The sequence below is a fragment of the Lampetra planeri genome, chromosome 11 (assembly GCF_965212315.1).
Source record: "Lampetra planeri chromosome 11, kcLamPlan1.2.h2, whole genome shotgun sequence".
Taxonomy (NCBI): domain Eukaryota; kingdom Metazoa; phylum Chordata; class Hyperoartia; order Petromyzontiformes; family Petromyzontidae; genus Lampetra; species Lampetra planeri.
Genome location: NC_136117.1, coordinates 15,262,305 through 15,281,403, shown reverse-complemented (window position 1 = coordinate 15,281,403; position 19,099 = coordinate 15,262,305). Strand labels below are relative to the sequence as shown.

At 57.6% G+C, this 19,099-nt stretch overlaps 1 protein-coding gene and 1 long non-coding RNA gene across 2 annotated transcripts in view; one reads left to right on the top strand and one right to left on the bottom strand.

Moving 5' to 3' along the window:
• LOC144721400 (plexin-A1-like) overlaps positions 1-19,099 on the bottom strand; it is a 136,029-nt gene that overhangs the window by 80,413 nt on the left and 36,517 nt on the right. Inside the window, exon 4 of the mRNA XM_078598997.1 lies at positions 4,887-5,018. Within this exon, the coding sequence (XP_078455123.1) occupies positions 4,887-5,018 (132 nt within the window). The remainder of the gene's footprint in view (positions 1-4,886; positions 5,019-19,099) is intronic.
• On the top strand, positions 14,976-16,959 carry LOC144721401 (uncharacterized). The gene is made up of 2 exons (XR_013585903.1): positions 14,976-15,138; positions 16,692-16,959. It is a non-coding gene; the product is annotated as an uncharacterized LOC144721401 (long non-coding RNA).

Here is a 19,099-nt window from a genome sequence, read left to right as displayed (position 1 = left end):
AGATGTTTTCTTGTTCATGTTTTTGTTTTATGTTTGTTGCGGTTGCACGCGATTCAAGAGCCGAATGGCTCACAGGGATATACCTAATAAATGAACTTGAACTTGAACCTCGCCCAGCCGCAAAGAGCACCATCGTCATGCTCGGTCATTCACCACACCACCGCATCACCCACCAACCCACCTGCTCACCCGCTCACTGACCCACTCACCTACTCGCCCACCCGCCCGCTCACCCGCTCTGCGGTGCTGCTCTCCGTAGTGAGAGTGGCCAGGGCCCTGGCACAAGGAATGGAATGGGGTCCTCCCCTATCAGATCCTCGCCCCTCTTGATAACTGGGTTCCTCCTGCCCGTGAGTTCTGGTGCAGTTACACCGCCTGTACACTCCATCGCCATGCCACTTTATTGACCCACAAACTCAAAGATACCTCTGGACGTGCACACGTAGAGGCATGTAGACTCACGTGAAGGACTAGACTCACATAGAGACCCAAGGACTTACATAGTGATCCACAGACTCATATAGAGACCCATAGACCTGTGTAGTCACTGTGACTCGTATGGAGACTCTCCGACACACGTAGACATCCAGTGGCCTGGCGTGGTTGGCATGGTTACTGGTATGAGGAATGAAATGGGGGGAGTCCCCCCGCACCCCCATCCAAATGTGGCCCCTCTCTTCATAGGCCCCGGTGCAGTTGCAGCGCCAGTGGACTCGCTCGCTCGCTCGCTACTCCACAGGACGACGCGGGGGACTGGGGACATGGGGGAAGCTGGAACTCGGAAGACAATTTTTAGCGATGCTCATTAAGAGCGAGGAGTGTGGGGGGCGCGTGGGAGGTGCAGGGGGTGCAGGGGGTGGCGGGGCGGGGGGGCTGATTGAGACGCGTAGTCTCCCCGGACCCCCACCCTGTGGAGCAGATTTCCACGGTGCAGACGGACGATCTTGCATGCGTCTCTTTTGCAGAAGCACCCCCCGAGCCTCAGCCCGTAGACACGCGTTGTGCGCGAGTGTTTTCTCTCCAATTTGCCCGTAAACTTGAGGATAAGTTAAAATAATAAATAGGCAGATGCCGATAAGCAAACAAAGCCTGCAGGTTTTGCTTTGGTATTCATGATTTTTTAAAATACCCTCGTTCTTTATTTGTTTTTATCATTACCAATTTATTTATTTGTTTTTGCCACTGCCACCGCCGCTGTTGTTCTGATAACGGAGCGGAGAGCGACAGGCGTGGTCCCACCGAGCGAACCGCGAGCCTCCCGGGTGCGCTTTGAAGATGCGGCCAAAGATGAGCGGAGGAGATTAGACCGACTCCTTCGTCATCATCGGCGGTGGCATCAGCCGCGCTTCTACCTGCTGCTGGATGAAGGCCGAAATTCACCGTTACCACCCTCTAGAATCCTGCGGTGGATTTAATTGCCGCGCTTTTGGTGACCGTTTGATCGGTTGAACCGCTTTTCCCCGAGGGCTGGGTTCCGAGCAGCAACGCATCGTTCCGTGGCAACCCAACGGAGCCATCTTCACGCGAGCCATGAATGCTCCCAACCGTGGTCAGAGAGCGTGACAGAACGAAAGCACTCGGACCATCATCACTCCCTCCGGGGTACCTTGTGGGGAATAGAACAGTGGTTGTCCTCATGAATGTAGAATGTTCACCGCTGGCTCCAGCCTGTAAGGACGAGATGAGCTGCGATGCCTCAATGAAGCTTTGAGCAGCAGGAGGCCGCCCGGCGGGCAGCATGGCGCCCCAGCGACACTCGCGCCTCTCAGCAGAAAGCGTCTGGGTTCGATTCCTGACTCGGGCGCCTCTCTGCGTGGAGTCTGGATTCTCTGTCCCCGTTCTGCGTGGGTTTCCTCCGCGTTCTCCGGTTAGCACACAACGTAACCGCTATTGCATTGGCCAAAAACATCCCAGTGCTGAAGACCTCAAAATGAGATCGCACACCAAGCAGCAATCTTCCGCCCCCCTCCCCACTGTGAAAACTGGCCAAGACCCTCCTGAAAAGGAGTCTTGAGACTGGGTGCGGCTTCGCTGGGTAAACGAGCTTCTTGATGACGCTAATAATTAGCCGGGCTCGAGGTGGCACGGCTCGTTCGGCGTGACTGGAGGGGGCAGCTCGTCGGCCGTGACCTTGGCGGTGGGCCACGTGGTGCAGGTGCACCCCACGCACCTCCCCACCCCCCACCCAGGGAGCCCCCGAGAGAGCGACGCGCAAATCACGGGCGCCGTGAAGGAGACGGCGGCCGTGACGATCGGCATAAGCGGCTTTTTTTTCGGTGGTGGTGGTGGGAGGAGGGGGGGGTAGAAGAGGGGCTGCACTGATGGTGGAGCCGTGGGGAATGGGGGTGGGGCAGGCCGTGAAGAACCGTGGTGACGTGGTGGCAGTACAGCATGTAGGTTGCTGAGCTATCGTGCCTGGGTGGACGCTTGAGTGTTACCGTCTCGTGTACTCAGTTATGTTGGGGGGCGGTCAGGGCCAGGTCGGACATCGCTCGCTGCTGACATTAGCTGTGGCCAGGAATTGATATCGGTGCTCTCACCATTGTGCCACCGCTCAACCCGAAATCAAAGGCGTGATCATTGTAACAATCAGCCAGCAGCAATCCCGGCAGGCCTCCGCTAGGCCTCGGTGAGGCCCCGTAAAACTTTCCAGTTGGCCGCAGCGCCAGAAGCTAACAAGGCCTCCCCGTACCGATGTGAATGAACGGCGGCGGAAATGAAAAGCCGATTGTTTTATAATCCGGTGATGTCACGCCGAGAAAGAGAGTGCGGGGCACATAAGGCCGAAGGGAGATAAGGAGCACAATTCTTTTTTTCTGCAGAACGGAATTTCGTTGAGAAAAATGATGAGCCTAGCGCGAATAAATAAAAACAACGACAATTATGAAAACATAGTCAGGAAGATAAGGGCAGCCGCAGTGAGAATAGAGCCATCTCTCTCAGGACTTGTAAACCCAACTACTGTGGGAATACTATAAATTAATAATCTACAAGCGCCGGGACGTGCACACATGCAAATTCTCCCAAATTCACCTCCAGAGACGAATATAATGGCATACAAACACACGCATATTTATTTATACACGTACACGCACACACATACGTGTGCATACCACCACGGGCATCCCTTTCACTTCTACAGACACGCGCACACACAAAACTAAACGCACACACACATACATACAAACCCCTCTAGAGACGAGACAAAGATCCCCGCTTAGCCTGAACACACGAGGAGGAGGGAGGTGGTGTGGCCAGGATCACGCCCGGTGAACCTTTTCTCCACAAGTACTCATGTCTACAAGTACCCATGTCTACAAGTACTCATGTCTACAAGTACTCATTTAAACCTTTTATGACTGCAGGAATTCATATTCTTCGGGTCTTTCGGTAAAGCCACGTAGATAGAAAAATAATAAAAATATCATGACGTTTCAATCGCAACGCAAGCAATCGTCATCATGTGAAAAAAATTATAGCAATCGTCATCAGGTGAAAACATTAAAACGAATTTCACCTGATGACGATTGCTTTGCGTTGCGATCGAAATGTCGTAATATTTTTCTTAATTTTTTCTATCTACGTGGCTTTACCGAAAGACCCAAAGAAGATGAATTTAAGGCCGAGTTGAAGTTCGGATAATTCGTCACTGATGTTGGGCCATGAGCGGCAATCGAACTCGGGTCGCTGGGTTCGTGGCGGAGCGCGCTAACCGCGACGCCGCCGCATATTTACCTACGCCATCGCCTGCACGTTACACGCTGCACCTGAAACATCCACACCCGCGGAACGGTCGAGCCAATTATCCCGTGAACAGCCACGGGAGCACGACGGGTCGCGGGGTGGGGGCCATGGTAGGGGCCTGGGCTGGGCGTCGCCGCCTCCTCGCCCCCCACCCCGGCGTCGCGTCTGCCGCGGCGGAGCGCTCGCCGAAGGTCGCTAATGATCGCGCGCCACGACGGCACGAGACAAGCGGGACAAAACGAGACGCGATGGGGGGGGGGGGCTCGCGATGACGGAGCGGGGGGGGAGTGGGGTTTGGGGGGCAGGGGGTGGCGTGGGGTGCGCGGTGACGAATCAGATGCAATCTGGCAGTTGAAAGGGAATTGGCCAAGGAGCCCAGAGGAAGAGCCCTCAAGAGAATCAGAGCGGCTGGATACATGAAGTATAGCAGCATTCCTCTTACCGGGGGGCAGCGACGGAGCGGTGGTTTCATGAATAAAAATAAAATTATAAATGTCTCGTAACAATAGAGTGCAAGTTGGGCACTAACAGCGCCCGTGGTGGTGGTGGTGGTGGTGGCAGACCCTTTGTTCGTCTCTCCCGCTCACAGAGATCACCGCAGCAAGGACAACCAGACGGGCCAATCCACAGAGACGACAAACAATAGCCACGTGACGAGCGATGGGGTGACGGCCTACGCACGTGAGCGTGCCTCGGGCCGAGTGACTACAATGAGCGAATGTTACGCGCACCGCTTGACCCCTCCTCACAAGCCACCGCTTAGAGAGATGGCGGCATGCGGTCGCAAGGCGGAACGCGCGACCCGTGGGCACAACGGGGGGTCTCGTGCGGAGCCCGGAGCGGACGTCTCGCTCGACGGTGCCACCACCCGAGGAGGTGGCGTCGCTTTGGTGGTGGGGGGTTCCAATGTCTCCGCGTGGCCAATACATTCGACTCGGAGGCCACGTCGCGCCCCCCCGCCCATCAAATACGGGCTCCGCGCGGGGATGGCGAGCGCGGGGACGAGAGGGGCGGCGCTGTCCGGTTGACGCCATTGATGTCGCGGGGGTGGAGGGGACGAGAAGGAGAAGAGGTGGCGGCCGTGCGGATCGCGGGGTGGGGAGGAGCGGAGAAAGGGAGAGGAAAGGCCGGGGGGCTCTCACCTGGCCCTCGGAGAGCACGTAGATGAAGCGCTCGTCCACAGCGAAGGCCATGTCCCGCAGCACCAGGCTGCCCGGCACCACGGGCACCACCTCGTACTGGCGCGCTCCCTCAGGACGCCCATCCACGCGCAGCTGCGCACGCAGCACAAAGAGATCGCAGCGTCAGCCTCGTCCAACTCGACGGCGGGGGGCACGGCGGGGGGCACGGCGGGGGGCACGGCGGGGGGCACGGCGGGGGGCACGGCGGGGGGCACGGCGGGGGGCACGGTGGGGGGCACAGTGGGGGGCACAGTGGGGGGCATAGTGGGGGGCACGGCGGGGGGCACAGTGGGGGGCACGGCGGGGGGCACAGTGGGGGGCACGGCGGGGGGCACGGCAGGGGGCACGGCGGGATGGCACACACGCCCCGCGCTCTCGGGTGCCGTGATTAAACCCAGTTTCGGAGCACGGGAACAAAGGCCCACAAAGTCAAGCAGTCACGAACGGCACGATAGACGTTGTAATGGACTAGGAGTGCAACACGTTTCGTGAGTTGAGCCAAGTTATTGTTGTTGTTATTGTTGTTGTAAGAGATTTGGGAAAGAAATGACGATGGGAGGAGTTAGTTCCACGGTGGAGCAGTGTGAGGGAAGAAGCAGAAAGAGGGGCGGTGTGGCCTGCAGTGTGGCGAGTGAGTGCGTGAGTGAGTGAGTGGGTGGGTGAGTGGGTGAGTGAGTGGGTGAGTGCATGAATGAGTGGGTGAGTGAGTGGGTGAGTGAGTGGGTGAGTGAGTGCGCGAGTGAGTGGGTGAGTGAGTGGGTGAATGCGTGAGTGGGTGAGCGAGTGAGTGAGTGTGTGAGTGAGTGGGTGAGTGAGTGAGTGGGTGAGTGCGTGAGTGGGTGAGTGGGTGAGTGAGTGAGTGCATGAGCGAGTGGTTGAGTGATTGGGTGAGTACGTGAGTGAGTGGGTGGGTGAGTGAGTGGGTGAGTGCGTGAGTGAGTGGGTGAATGAGTGGGTGAGTGGGTGAGTGAGTGGATGAGTGAGTTGTGACCTGCAGTTTGGTGGTGGGTGAACAAAGCGTGAGGGATGAGACGAAACAGTCAGTGTCTGGTCAACCAAGTCCTCCACTCGGGTGAATGAATCAATGAGTAAAGTTTGTGGGAACAGTAACCATGGTAGTAGTAGCAGGAGCTATAGAATAGTGATATAGAAGAGTGATACTGGTGTATGGGGTAACTGGGTTGAATCGGTGAGTGCTGGACCATTAATCATCCCGACTGATTCACTCTGAATTCTATCCGGTGCAGTGAAGTCGGCCTCGGGTGCTCCAGCCCAGACACAGCAGCAGCACCACTGGCGTCGATGAGGTCGCTAATAAAAATCTCACAAGCAGTTCTGTGACGTCTGCTTCCACGTGCCATTCTCTAACACTGCGCTATGCACGGCCAACAGCGGTGGTGAGGTGCTATCGGAACCGGTGCTGGCCTCCGCCAACCCGCACACACTGACCAGTGTGGCGAAGTATGGCTCAACAGCCCTCACGACCGCCACAACACGAGGAGGCCTTCATCCCGCGGTGAGCGGACTAACAAGAAACCGCAAGGGGTGTTTACCATTATTTAATTATTAATACGTTGCGCCACCTGTGAATTTGCGTAAAAAGACGAAGCGAGCAATCCGGTTCAGAGTTTGTTGACATAACTGCCGCCGGCTTCTGGCGTCGCGCCGTGCGTGCGGACGAGAAGAAGGGGAAGTGCGAGGGGGCTCGCGGCGAACCGGTGAGGCGAGCCGGTGAGGCGAGCCCGTGAGGCGTGCCGGTGAGGCGAGCCGGTGAAGCGAGCCGGTGAGGCGTGCCGGTGAGGCGTGCCGGTGAGGCGAGCCGGTGAGGCGAGCCGGTGAGGCGTGCCGGTGAGGCGAGCCGGTGAAGCGAGCCGGTGAGGCGTGCCGGTGAGGCGTGCCGGTGAGGCGTGCCGGTGAGGCGAGCCGGTGAGGCGTGCCGGTGAGGCGTGCCGGTGAGGCGAGCATCGCCGAAGCAACATCACCAAGGCAGGCGGCAAACATCGCAGCTGCTGCCTCCATCCTGGAGCAACACGTGCGCGCTTCCCGTTACACAATTTCGCTTTTGTTCACGGCGTGCAAGGCGCGCGCGCGTCTATACCTCTATCAAATCAGTTAATTACCAAAATGCCAGTTCAGTAGCAAAATAAAAAACCCAAATGGATTGTGATGTCTGTTACGGTCGCACCCTCCCCCGGCAGGAGGGGCGGGAGCGACGTTCATCCCCCAACGAGAGTCGTGCCACCCAAGCCCCACCCCCACCCCGCACCCCCATAGCCCCCCACGCACGCCGGAACAACCACGTGGCTCCCCCGCTGGTGCGGGCGGATCGCGTGTTTATTGTCAAGTTGTTCTCTATTTTATTCCAGTCACGGGGGATGGAGAATTGTCCAATCGGGGCACTCGGAGTAAGCGGCGCGGTGCCCCTGTGTTCGACAAGGGCCCGTGGAAGCGGATATCACAGAGCTGCTTCCCAGATCCAAAACTAGGCGCGCTGCAATCTCCTGCTAACGCAGCGCAACGGAGATGGCCGTCGCATGACGGTCAAACTGGTGATTTTAATTCTCCGAGCTGGACTTTATCCAATTTTAGTGCAGAAGCAAATTAAATTTCACGGGTTTGTTGTTGTATTGTACGCATTCATTGGTAACTGAACTGAGACCATGAACTCGCAATACTGTGAATACTGTACCCGCTTTAAAACCATTGCTGTGCGGTTGGGTGGCTGCAACCCAGACACGAACCCAGGTCCCCCATGGGTGCCGGTTCAGCGTCTTTGACCTCCGAGCCACCCGGCCTCCCCCGACTCAAGTCTCCTCTCGTGAGAGCTTCCCCGGGCGCTGACAGCCGACCTTTTTATGTGAGGCTTAATAAACTAATTTCTCGGAACAAATCTCAGCCCGGGGACAACTGAACGTGCTGGCTCGCCATTTGACTCCGTGGCAATTGACGCAGTCATCCGAGCTCTCACAGAACCAAGGGCGAAATTAAAGATTTATCTAACAATAACAAAAGCCGCTTTCAAAAATAAAACCGCTATCGTAATTGCGATCTATTTATCTCTATAAAATTCAAAACGATGAACGCGCGATTGTAATTTCTGTGAACTCGTGTCGCCACCTCCGTTGCGACACGGGAGGAGGAGGAAGAGAAGGAGGGGGTCTCACAGAACGGGACGAGAGCCGTGGCGGCGGTGGCAGTGGCGGTGCTGGTGATGGTGTAGATTGCATCGTGTTGAGCGGTGCCCTTTATCGCCATCGTCATCACTGCTACATCACTACTTCCCAACCTGCAAAGCACGCGACCTTTAATGCCGGCCGGGTCAACTGCCCCTCCCCACGACTGTGGGCACAGGTGTGAGTGGGTGGGCACCGCGAGTTGTGCGTACATCCATCCATCCATTGCGCGTGTGACCCACGACGCCCACATCCCGCGCGGCCCCCGTGTCCGCCACAGCCCATCCTGCGTCACCCCGCTTCAGAGCCTCCGCGGCAGGGGAGGAGCCGTCCTACTATTTGCGTCGCAATTAGGGCGATTATTATTCTTGTTGTTGTTGTTGCTGCTACCGCTGCTGCTGTTTGGTGACGGAGGGTTTCCTGCCCAGAGCGGTGAGCGCACGGTCGGTATTTATAGCGCATCAACAAACACGATGCTCCCAGGATGCACTGCGCCGGGGATGGATTTAAACGGCGAGGTGTCCCCTCATGGGGCGCTGCCCGTTGACAGAGCGGCCGGTGGTCATAGCCCCTCAAGCCGGTGGTGGAAATTCCACATTCCCGTGGTGGGTGCCAGTCATTCCGGAGAATTACCCAATTGCTGTCTTCTCACTAAGTGGTACTTATTTTAGATAGTTCGCAAAAGATGATGTTGGATCAGTAACCAACTACCGGTAATTTAATTGGCGATATTTTGATTGCGAGTCAAGCGCTGTGATCACAGCAAGAGCAACCCAGAGCTTACACCGGAGCAATGATAGGCACGATGATGGAGACGACGATGGATTGATATGGTAGACGAGGGGGGTGGCAGCCGACATGGGCACTGCACAACAATAACGCGATAAGGCCAATGGTGACACTTGTGCGAAATTCACATCTACACACACACACACGTGCACCTTTCATACACACACGTGCACCTTTCATACACGCACGCACGCGCACGCGACCCCACAACTGGTCCGCATTAGACCCCCACCGCCCCCCCCTCCCCCACTAAAGCGATCCCTCTGGGAAGAGGATCGCTTTCGTTCCCCTTCTCCGCCGACAGCTCCTCCCCGGGGGCCCGGTGTCGCGCGCGCGCCTCGTTTCCCGCGGCACGGCTCGGCGCGCCGTCCATCACGGCGGCACCACCGCGGCGGCACCGGGAGGCGAGCGCCGCTCCGACGCCCGGGCGCCATCATCGTCATCGTCGTCACCGCGCCGAGCTCGGCGGAGCGTGGGAAGAAGGGGGGAGAGCGCCCGGCCTCGCCAGCTCGCGATGGCTGGCACCGCGACACCGCCGGGAGGGATTTCACTTCAGTGTCACCAGAGGTGGCGGCACGTGGCTCGTAGCCGCAGGCCACAGTTTTACTGGACGGGGTGTGCCGGGTGCAGACACGCGGGGCTGTGTGGGTACGTCAGGCTCTGTCATGTGGGTACGTGAGGCTCCGTTATGTGGGTACGTGAGGCTCCGTCATGTGGGTACGTGAGACTCCGTCATGTGGGTACGTGAGACTCCATCATGTGGCTACGTGAGGCTCCGTTATGTGGGTACGTGAGACTCCGTCATGTGGGTACGTGAGGCTCCGACATGTGGGTACGTGAGGCTCCGTTATGTGGGTACGTGAGGCTCCGTTATGTGGGTACGTGAGGCTCCGTCATGTGGGTACGTGAGGCTCCGTCATGTGGGTACGTGAGGCTCCGTTATGTGGGTACGTGAGGCTCCGTTATGTGGGTACGTGAGGCTCCGTTATGTGGGTACGTGAGGCTCCGTTATGTGGGTACGTGAGGCTCCGTCATGTGGGTACGTGAGGCTCCGTTATGTGGGTACGTGAGGCTCCGTTATGTGGGTACGTGAGACTCCGTCATGTGGGTACGTGAGGCTCCGAGATGTGGGTACGTGAGACTCCGTCATGTGGGTACGTGAGGCTCCGTCATGTGGGTACGTGAGGCTCCGTCATGTGGGTACGTGAGGCTCCATCATGTGGGTACGTGAGGCTCCGTTATGTGGGTACGTGAGGCTCCGTTATGTGGGTACATGAGGCTCCGTTATGTGGGTACGTGAGGCTCACTGGCACCACGAACACACGCGCACACACACACAGTAACACCACACACTCAATACACACTTCTACCACAAACACACACACACAGTAACACCACACACTCAATACACACTTCTACCACAAACACACACGCACACACACACAGTAACACCACATACTCAATACACACTGGCACCACAAACACACACGCATTCCCACACACACAGTCACGACACAAAATAACATCAACACGCACAGATAAATGCACTCACGCATACAAATGACAAAGATCCCCCAATATTGCCTTGAACAGAGTGTTGGTGCAAGTGCTCTGAGCACCGGTTGTGGCGAGCACCGGTTGTGGCGGGCACGGCACACGAGAGCGTGGGTTGCCAACACAACGCCCATCCGCCTTTGTCTCCCCATTGCTGATGTTCACACGCCACGACACACGTGCGCACACACTCCCAAAGGGGATCTCTGCTAATTCGGTAAAACAATCAAATTTGTTTTGCGTGCAAGATAATTGACGTGACAACGTTACCGTGCAGACGCAGCCTGCCTCGCTATTTACATGCAATGGAATTTGCTCGCCCGCTCGTTACCGGTAATAGCATTACCGCCATCATCATCATCATCGTCGCATTTACATGCGCGGGACAGATGCCATTGCCGCTCCATCTCCCTGCCCGCGGCCGGGCCTCCCCGTGCGGCTCTCGCCTCATCAGCGGGCCCCGTCCGACCGCCGCGCGAAGACGCCGCCACAGCGATGGTGATGGTGATGAGATGATTTGGCAGCGGCGGCTCCAGTGAGTGATCGAATTAATTAATGAACGCGGCAAAACAAACAGACGGAACGACGCGACGGGGCGCAAGCGACTCTATTAGGGGCGCCCTGCAGGACACCACGTGGGGAGGAGGGATTGGGGAGACTGCTCCGATCATCTGCTCGACAATTAGCGAGGATGAGCGGCGCGGTTTGAGAAGAATGCGAGCTGAATGGCGGCGGGCGAGGCGACGCTGCCACTGTGTTCGCCCTGAGATGAGATCACCGCAGTTGGTAATCATCATCAGCAGCAGCAGCAGCCAAGTTCGATCCACTGTTGAATAAAAGTCTCCACCCCCCAAGCTATTTCGAGCGATCCTACGATGTAACGATCCATCCAGTCTAGCGCCTCAGATTCGCCGAATTCACCGCTCCGTCTCCCGGGTGCGTGGATCCGACTCGGTGATGAGTCTCAGCCCCCGGCCATCGCCCCCCTACCGCTCCCGAGACCCCACCACGTGGGCCACGCTCCAGGCGACCCAGGGTCACGGCTCGGCCACTTGCTACGCGGAGACGTCGTGGATTCAGTGTCCATCTCCGGACAAGAGCCTCTTGAGACAAAGACAACAACAACAACCACCACCCAGTCTATTTCACAAGAGAGCCGCGAGTTGAATGTCCACCTCGGCAGCTTGCGGCGACGCAACGGGGGAGGGGAGGGGTGCGAGGAGGGGAGGGGGGCGAGGAGGGGAGGGGAGGGGGGCGAGGAAGGGAGGGGAGGGGGGCGAGGAGGTGGCAGCACCTCGAGGGGGGGGGGGGGGTGACGCCCCGGGGCCTCGGCCACCTCCCGGGCACAGAGAGTCCTTGGCGGACGCGACGCAAACTTGAACCGCTTCCTTTGTTGTCGCTTCTCTCTCTCGTTGTGCTCCTCTCTCCCCCTATCTCTCTCTCTCTCTTTGTATCTCTTGTTCCTATTTGCAAAGCATGTTTGTTTTTCATAATTGAAGCCACTTCTTTAGCAGTCCCTTCTTTTCACTTTTAGTCACAGTCTGATACATCCTCAAAGCAACTGGGTTATTAATGTATTTGTAGTTATTTAATTCCCCCCACCCCCCTCGATACCCCCGGTACAAATGTCCCCGGATTTCATGGCATCTCGCCGAAGGCTCGGAGCAATCCCGTGGATTCAGTTTGCGTGGATAAAAAACAAACACGATCAAATAAAACACAATCAGGTATAGAGATCTCACTGAGACGTGTCCCTGCTCACTGCTAGAGCTGGGAGGTGGCACGCAACTAGAATCCGCAGCCCGTAGCGAACGGAAGCACACTGGTGGTGGTGTGCTGGGTGAAGCCGTAGACACAGGATGGCCTGCCAACTCGGAGCAACTCCTGCGTGCGGACAGCGAACACGCGGGGCGAGGCGGCATCGCCCGCCCGACTGATGACAAACCACGGCGGGGGGCCGGGGGTGGCAGGGGGTGGCGCGCGCCTCTCCCCGCCGCCCTCTGCCTCCTGACACCCCCGGGGGTCAAGACACCAAACCCCGGGCGACCTCCATCCGCCCCGCCGCGTGGCGGTACCGACCCGAACCTCTCCTCGCGGAGCGACTCAGACAGACACAGACCCCCCGTGATGCCTCGACAGACTGCAGGGGGCGAGTGTTGTTAGCACCGCGCGCGGCCGCCTTTGTATCCCTAGTGCTGACGTTCATACTAGTCGACCTAGTTACTGGTCGCGAGCGGGAATCGAACTCGGATGACCAGGTTCGTTGCCCAGCACACACGCGCACACGTCCGCACGCAGCCCCGATGCTCCTGAAGCTCTGCAATAGCGAGACGGCAGCCGCCTCCACCACCACCACGACCACCGCCACCACCACGACCACCGCCACCGTGGTTGTTGCCAACACCGTTGATACCATCACCACCGCATCACCACCACTCTCATCATCATCATCATCCTGACAATCGCCATCACAACCACCACCGCTACTGGCACTGTCATTGCCATCACCACTGCCAGGGACAATCACCAACACCACCAACACCACAACCCCGCTGAGACGACCAACATTGCCTCCCTGCCACGAGCACCACCGCCTTTACCACAACCACCACAGGCATCGCCTCTGCTACCATCAACAGCGCTAGCATCACCACCACTGTTACAACAACCACCACCATAAAACCACTACCACCACCACTTAATCTGAACAGAGCAAATGCCGCAGGTCGAGGAATGAGCTGGGGAAGAGGCCGTTAGGGGCAGATTTACTGCGGGCCTGACCCGAGCAACGCGGGCGAGCGCGGCGCGGAGAGCGCGGGGGGGGGCCAAAACGGCTCCCAGGAATCACTCCACGGGGGTTCGGGGGAGTAGGGGGAGGGTGTAGTGGAGAGTGCCGGATGGGCAATTCAAGTACTCAGGCCATTCACAGGGGCTCGCCCGCGGTCACGGAGTTACGGGGGTCACGCTGGAGGTGAGGGAGGGCGAGGGGTGGTCGGGGACAGGGAGGCGAGGTGGGGCGGAACGCGCCGCCTCGGGCGACGACGACGACGACGACGCCGCCGCCAGGGTGGCACGGGCTGCCCGGCGGAGCCAGAGTCCATCTCTCCCTCTGCCCCCACGTCCACGGGGAGACCACATTCTCCGCCAATCGCCGTGTCCACCACACCCTCGGGGGCCATGCGGCACCGCTACGGCCCCCCACAGTCCCTGTGGCGGAGAGCGCTCGACTTGGTCTAAAATCTCGCAGCGTGGACATTCCACGTTCCTATGGAAGGGACAATTAAAGGTCTCCCATGTAAGATGGACTGCTGTCTCGACGGGCTCTCACGCGGTTTTAAAGATGTCTGTGTGTGTGTGTGCCTCGCGTCTGCTGTTCGTGTTACCGAGAGCGTGAATCATGCGCTGGCCCAGGGAAGCGCAAGTGAGTCTCAAGACTCTTTGTCAGGAGGGTCCTGCTACATTGGGGATGTTTGGCCGATTACATTCGCAATGGGAGTTTGCCGGTGTGGGAGGAAATTGGAGAACCCGGGGAAAATCTAGCACAGATAAGAGAAGGCAACACACTGAGCTAAGCACACATAGACTAATGAATCCACTGCTGTGCTTTCATCCCGTGGACGGCTCACAAATACCATCAATCATTAATCCTGGTGGCGCGCCAGGACGGCTGAGCGGCTCCGAGCAGAGGGTCACAGTTCAAGTCCTGGGTGGGGAGGGGGGTGGCTCAGCCAATCGTCCCTCCGGGGATGAAGGCATCCGCACAATAAGTCCTCGTTTAACGCGGGAGCAGTCGACGCGTCCCTGCAGAGTGCCGCGTTAAGCGAAAACAAGTTCACCAACAATAGCGGAGCGACAACGTTCGGCGAGGATAGGATGTTCGTACTCGGCACACACAGAGCGATGGCGGCACAAAGTCGTCAGCTGCTCCATGTGCGCGGTCCGCACTCTGCGGTGTGCTCCCGAACGGAAGAACCGCGTCATAGGCAGCGCGCGTTATGGCGTGAGCACCGCGCGTTAAGCGAGGGCTTACCGCACACGTGCAGTGCAACTACGTGGCGAAGTCAACAATTGGTCGGCGGCCTTCATAGGTGGCCGCTAACAGCACCGACCACGGAGTCTGTTCGAGGCTAAATTGGGGGTCTTTGTCTCTTTCACTTCCAGAGGCGCGCGCTCACAAGTGGGGCGTGCGCCACGCAAACAAAAGGGGGAGACGCCGTCAATGACGGCTCGCGTGTGTGTGTTGTAAGTGTATCTGTGTGTGTGTGTTGTAAGTGTGTCTGTGTGTGTGTGTGTTGTAAGTGTGTCTGTGTGTGTGTGTGTGTTGTAAGTGTATCTGTGTGTGTGTGTTGTAAGTGTGTCTGTGTGTGTGTGTGTTGTAAGTGTGTCTGTGTGTGTGTGTGTTGTAAGTGTGTCTGTGTGTGTGTGTGTTGTAAGTGTATCTGTGTGTGTGTGTTGTAAGTGTGTCTGTGTGTGTGTGTGTTGTAAGTGTGTCTGTGTGTGTGTGTGTTGTGTGTCTGTGTGTGTGTGTTGTAAGTGTATCTGTGGCGGTCGGCCCTTGGGAACTGGCCACGCACAGACGCACATGCACAGAGCCGCGGACATACACGGACTTACAAGACAAAGTCAAGACAACGATCCCCGTGTAACCTTAACGGACTTTTGGGGCAAGTGCTGTTAGCCAGCAGCTATGAAGGCTGGTACGGAACACGAGGGGGGTGGCCAGCACCACGCCCGGCCGCCTTTGTCTCCCCCAACGACGATAACACACTGACACACACACGCCTACTTAAACAGAGACACAGACACACACACAGACACACACACAGACACACACAGCCACACACACAGGCACACACACAGACACACACACAGACACACACACAGCCACACACACAGACACACACAGCCACACACACAGCCACACACACAGCCACACACACAGCCACACACACAGACACACACAGCCACACACACAGACACACACACAGCCACACACACAGCCACACACACAGACACACACAGCCACACACAGACACACACACAGACACACACACAGCCACACACACAGACACACACAGCCACACACACAGCCACACACAGCCACACACACAGCCGCACACAGCCACACACACAGCCGCACACACAGCCGCACACAGCCACACACACAGCCGCACACACAGCCGCACACAGCCACACACACAGCCGCACACAGCCACACACACAGCCGCACACAGCCACACACACAGACACACACAGCCACACACAGCCACACACACAGCCACACACACAGACACACACAGCCACACACAGCCACACACACAGCCACACACACAGACACACACACAGACACACACACAGCCACACACACAGCCACACACACAGCCACACACAGCCACACACACAGCCACACACACAGACGCGCACACAGACGCGCACACAGACGCACACACAGACGCACACACAGCCGCACACACAGACGCACACACAGACGCACACACAGACGCACACAGCCGCACACACAGACGCACACACAGACGCACACACAGACGCACACACAGACGCACACACAGACGCACACACAGACACACACAGCCACACACAGCCACGCACACAGCCACGCACACAGACACGCACACAGACACGCACACAGACGCACACAGCCACACACAGCCGCACACACAGACGCACACACAGACGCACACAGCCGCACACACAGACGCACACACAGACGCACACACAGACGCACACGCAGACGCACACGCAGACGCACACGCAGACACACGCAGCCACACACAGACACACACACAGACGCACACACAGACGCACACACAGACACACACAGCCACACACAGCCACACACACAGACGCACACACAGACACACACACAGACACACACAGCCACACACAGCCACACACACAGACGCACACACAGACGCACACACAGACGCACACACAGACACACACACAGACGCACACGCGGCGGAGTCGCCCGCAGCGCGCACGTGACGAGAGGCGCGAGTGACTGCGACAGCTGCCGCGAGAGTCACGTGACTCGCAAACTTCCCCACTCCGCAGACTCTCTGACGACGACGTCGTTATTGTTGTTTTTATTGTTATTGTTTTTATTGGTTTTATTGTTATTGTTTTTATTGGTTTTATTGTTATTGTTTTTATTGGTTGTATTGTTTTCATTGTTATTGTTTTCATTGTTGTTGTTTTTATTGTTGTTTTCTCGTCGTTATTTCCGCAGTAAACGCGCGGGGAGTATCTGCCTCGACTCCAGGGGACGACGCGACCCTGGTTCCCGACGCGACCCTGGTTCCCGACGCGACCCTGGTTCCCGACGCGACCCTGGTTCCCGACGCGACCCTGGCTCCCGACACACGAAGGGGCGAGTCGGCTTCGACAGCGCTCGAGAATTAAAAAGCCTAAAAAGCAACAACGATGATTTATCCTTCCCCTACCCCCACCTCCGGCAAATGAAAATGAACAAGAATTAATATATTTTCCGAAAGCAATTAGTGCGACTGCATTCTGACATTGGTGATGGGGGGGGGGAGAATGCGGTGGTGAGAGCTCGAGAGAGAGAGTCGGTGAGTTGAGAGCGCGCCTCGGGGAGGAGGGGAGAGTGGGAGAGAGGAGGGGAGAGAGGGTGGAGAGAGAGGGGGGGGAGAGTGCGAGAGAGGAGGGGAGAGAGAGGGGGAGAGAGTGCGAGAGCGTGTGTGCGTGCAAAAGATGAAAGGCGAGCGAAAGGACAAGGGAGGGAGGAGGGGCAGAGATGTGAGCTAATTATTTTAATTGCTGGCTGAGAGGCAGAACCAGTGTTGAAACATTTGCTCCTCGATCCAGGACAACTTAACCTCGCCTCCCAACGCTCCCCGGCTGCCCTCACCTGCCCCCACTGCCCTTCCCACCGTCACCCCTGCCTCCCTCCCTCACTGTTCACGCCCTTGTGCGAACAAAGGCGACTCCCCCCCCCCGTGCTCCCAGCTGCCTCTAATCCCAGCACATTACTTTCCCTCGTCTTTATCGCTCTCTGCCCCCGCCCCCATCATCACCGCCACCACCACCGTCGCCACAGCCACCGCGTCGGCCACACCGCGCCCCCCGAGCCCTGCACAGGCGCGGTGGTGGCGGTGCTCGCTAACAGCACTTGCCCAAACAGTCTGGTAAAGGCTATTCGGGGTATCTTTGTATTTGGTGACGGCGGTGAAAGTGGTGATGGGTGGTGGTGGTGAGACGCCTATGATCGATGCAGCGATTTGGTGGTTTAGCACTGTCAGCTACGTACGGTGCGAAGGAAGTTCAACACACGTACCTACAACAAACTATCCTTGAGGTGGCCAAGACCCCGCAGTTGCTTGCAGCAAGTGGGTTAGTGAAGCCGTCCTTTGAGTGGTGCCACTGAGCGTCACCTCCCCCGCGTTGGGCCGATGGGCTGCTGTGTCCGGCTTCTCTGGTTCCCACGAAGCGTCGTCCTCGTCGCGAATGGAAGTGGCTAAACGTCGCGGCGGAGCGGGAACCCTCCCTGGCAGCGAGTCCCGAGACTCGGCCCGGTTCTCCCTGAACGCCGGAGTCTCGTGGCCGCCAAGGTTCAGAATTGTGGCCCCATTGTTTGAGGCAGCAGCAACGAGGCAACTGGCACAACGCAGGTTTCATTCGTTTTAGTAAACATCGGTGCGGTCTGGCCAGCATTGCCTGCAGAGGCGGACGAGTGCGGGTCTGGCCGCACCACCCTCTCGCGCGTCGTGCTGTCTATAATAGGTGCTCGCTAACACCACTTGCCCTAACAGTCCGTACATGTGTGCGTGGATATGGGGAGCGGTAGTGTAACACTTAGCGCGCGCTGCGCTGTGAATCCGCCTTCCCGAGTTCAATTCCCGCTCACGCCCAACACCAGCGACGATTATCTGAACAGGTCATGGGGTTCCCTTAGGTCGACACAGCTTCAAATGAGCAACTCGTGCGGTGTGTAAACATCGCCACTAGGGAGACAAAGGCGGCCACCTACCCCCTCGTGTGCTGTGCTGGCCTCCATAGGCGCTGCTCGCGAACGGTATTTTCCCCAACAGTCTGTTAAGGCCACACGGGGGATCTTCGTCTTTGTGTGCGAGCCGTCGTGATGGGTTTGAGTGGGTGGCCTCTCTCGTGATTGACAGCCGTGGGGACACCGCGTGGCGAGAGCGATGGTCGAGTTGGTTTTCGACTCGCTGGGTGGGGACCCCGAGAGTACTCGGCGCCAGCGGTGAGACAAACGCGGCGCGTTAAGTGCGCCGTGACCTCGCCCTCGAGATGGCAAATTACTCCCTCGAAGAGAGGCGACACAGAAGCGACAGGCGGGAGGGGGGGAGGGGGTGTAAAAGTTTCCCTGGCTGGGTGGGCACGGCCTGCGCCTGGATCCAGTCTCGACGAGAACATTCGACTCATTCCGCGAACCAAACCCTCGACAAAGCGTCCGTCAATAGTAACACGCGGCCACAAATGGAAAACAATTTACACAGCATATAAAATAAATGTTAAAAGCAAACCTAAAACATGCATACATGAGTGCCACTTATGTTCTATGAAGAAGGGCCATTTCCTGAAACGTCACCTATTATATATTGACACGGAACGTGCTGAGTGGTTTGTACCACGTGGAGACGGGCGGAGAGGAGG